The sequence below is a fragment of the Nannospalax galili genome, unplaced genomic scaffold (assembly GCF_000622305.1).
Source record: "Nannospalax galili isolate Female #2095 unplaced genomic scaffold, S.galili_v1.0 scaffold22363, whole genome shotgun sequence".
Taxonomy (NCBI): domain Eukaryota; kingdom Metazoa; phylum Chordata; class Mammalia; order Rodentia; family Spalacidae; genus Nannospalax; species Nannospalax galili.
In genome coordinates this window covers 1-1051 of record NW_008348641.1, presented here as the reverse complement: position 1 = coordinate 1051, position 1051 = coordinate 1, and the positions used below count along the sequence as shown (strand labels likewise).

The 1051-nt window shown below is 46.8% G+C and overlaps 1 protein-coding gene across 1 annotated transcript; it reads right to left on the bottom strand.

Annotated features, from left to right (window-relative positions):
* Positions 1 to 98: 98 nt before the first annotated feature.
* On the bottom strand, positions 99 to 1045 carry LOC103744107 (sperm motility kinase-like; the record flags this gene model as incomplete). Its single annotated transcript, XM_008845767.2, has 1 exon — positions 99 to 1045. A coding segment is annotated over exon 1 (868 nt), but the record flags the coding sequence as incomplete, so codon positions are not given.
* Between the last annotated feature and the right edge of the window lie 6 nt (positions 1046 to 1051).

Here is a 1051-nt window from a genome sequence, read left to right as displayed (position 1 = left end):
ATACTGGGGTCCTGGGCTGGGAGGGTCCATGCCCTTCTGCTGGCAGCACAGCATGGCAGGCATGCTGTGGCTTCTGCTGCCCTTCCTTGAACCCTCACCATCATCATGCAGCTGACTTTTAGCTAGTAAGGTGAGGGTGGGAAGGGAGGACTCTGTCATTCTCCTATGGAGAGTGAAGGTGACAGGACCTGCAGGGGTCCTGGTAGCAGCAGGTTGCATGGGCTTATTTCGATAATTGGTGTTGTAGCCTTGAGGTGACTTATGTTTTAAAATTAGGTAAGTGGCCATGATATTATCAAAATTTTTTTCATGTAAAGAGTCTCTAATGTCCTTAGGGTGGTAGCCCATGTCACACATAGTCAACACAATGCTGCAATTTGGGATGCTGGGGGACATCTCTAAGGAAAATGGTAATTTTGAAAGTTCTTCAATGTCCTTAAGCCACTGGTGTCCCATGATGTCATGTATTGTGGGCCTCTGCCTAAAGTCAACAGTGAACAACTGCCCAATGAGGTTTATAATGTGTGTGCAAAGCTTGCATGGAATGGAGAGCTTTGGATTCAGCATCTTCCTCTTCATCTGTGAAAAGGTATCTGCGTCGAAGGGGAAGGTGTCTGTTAACAATACATACAAAACCACTCCCATGCTCCAGATGTCACTTGCAAGTACATCATATGCTTGGGCTGTGAAAAGCTCTGGAGCGCAATATGCGGGGGTGCCATAGTAGCCCATAAACTTCTGGCCAGCGGTGACTTTTACGGCCAGGCCAAAGTCACACTGTTTGATGTGTCCTTTGTCATCCAACAGTATGTTTTCTAATTTAATATCCCTGTGTGCAATGCCGTTGTCATGGCAGTAGTTAACTGCACATGCCATCTGTGTGAAGATGGGGCGGGCTTCCTCTGCTTGTAGATGGCCCACCTTCTCCAAATAGTCTGCCAGATCTCCCCCATCAGCATGTTCCATCACTAAATAGGTCTGTTTTCTAGTTTCGATGACGTGGAAGAGTTTGACAATGTTTGGGTGATCCAATGCCTTAACGATACCTACT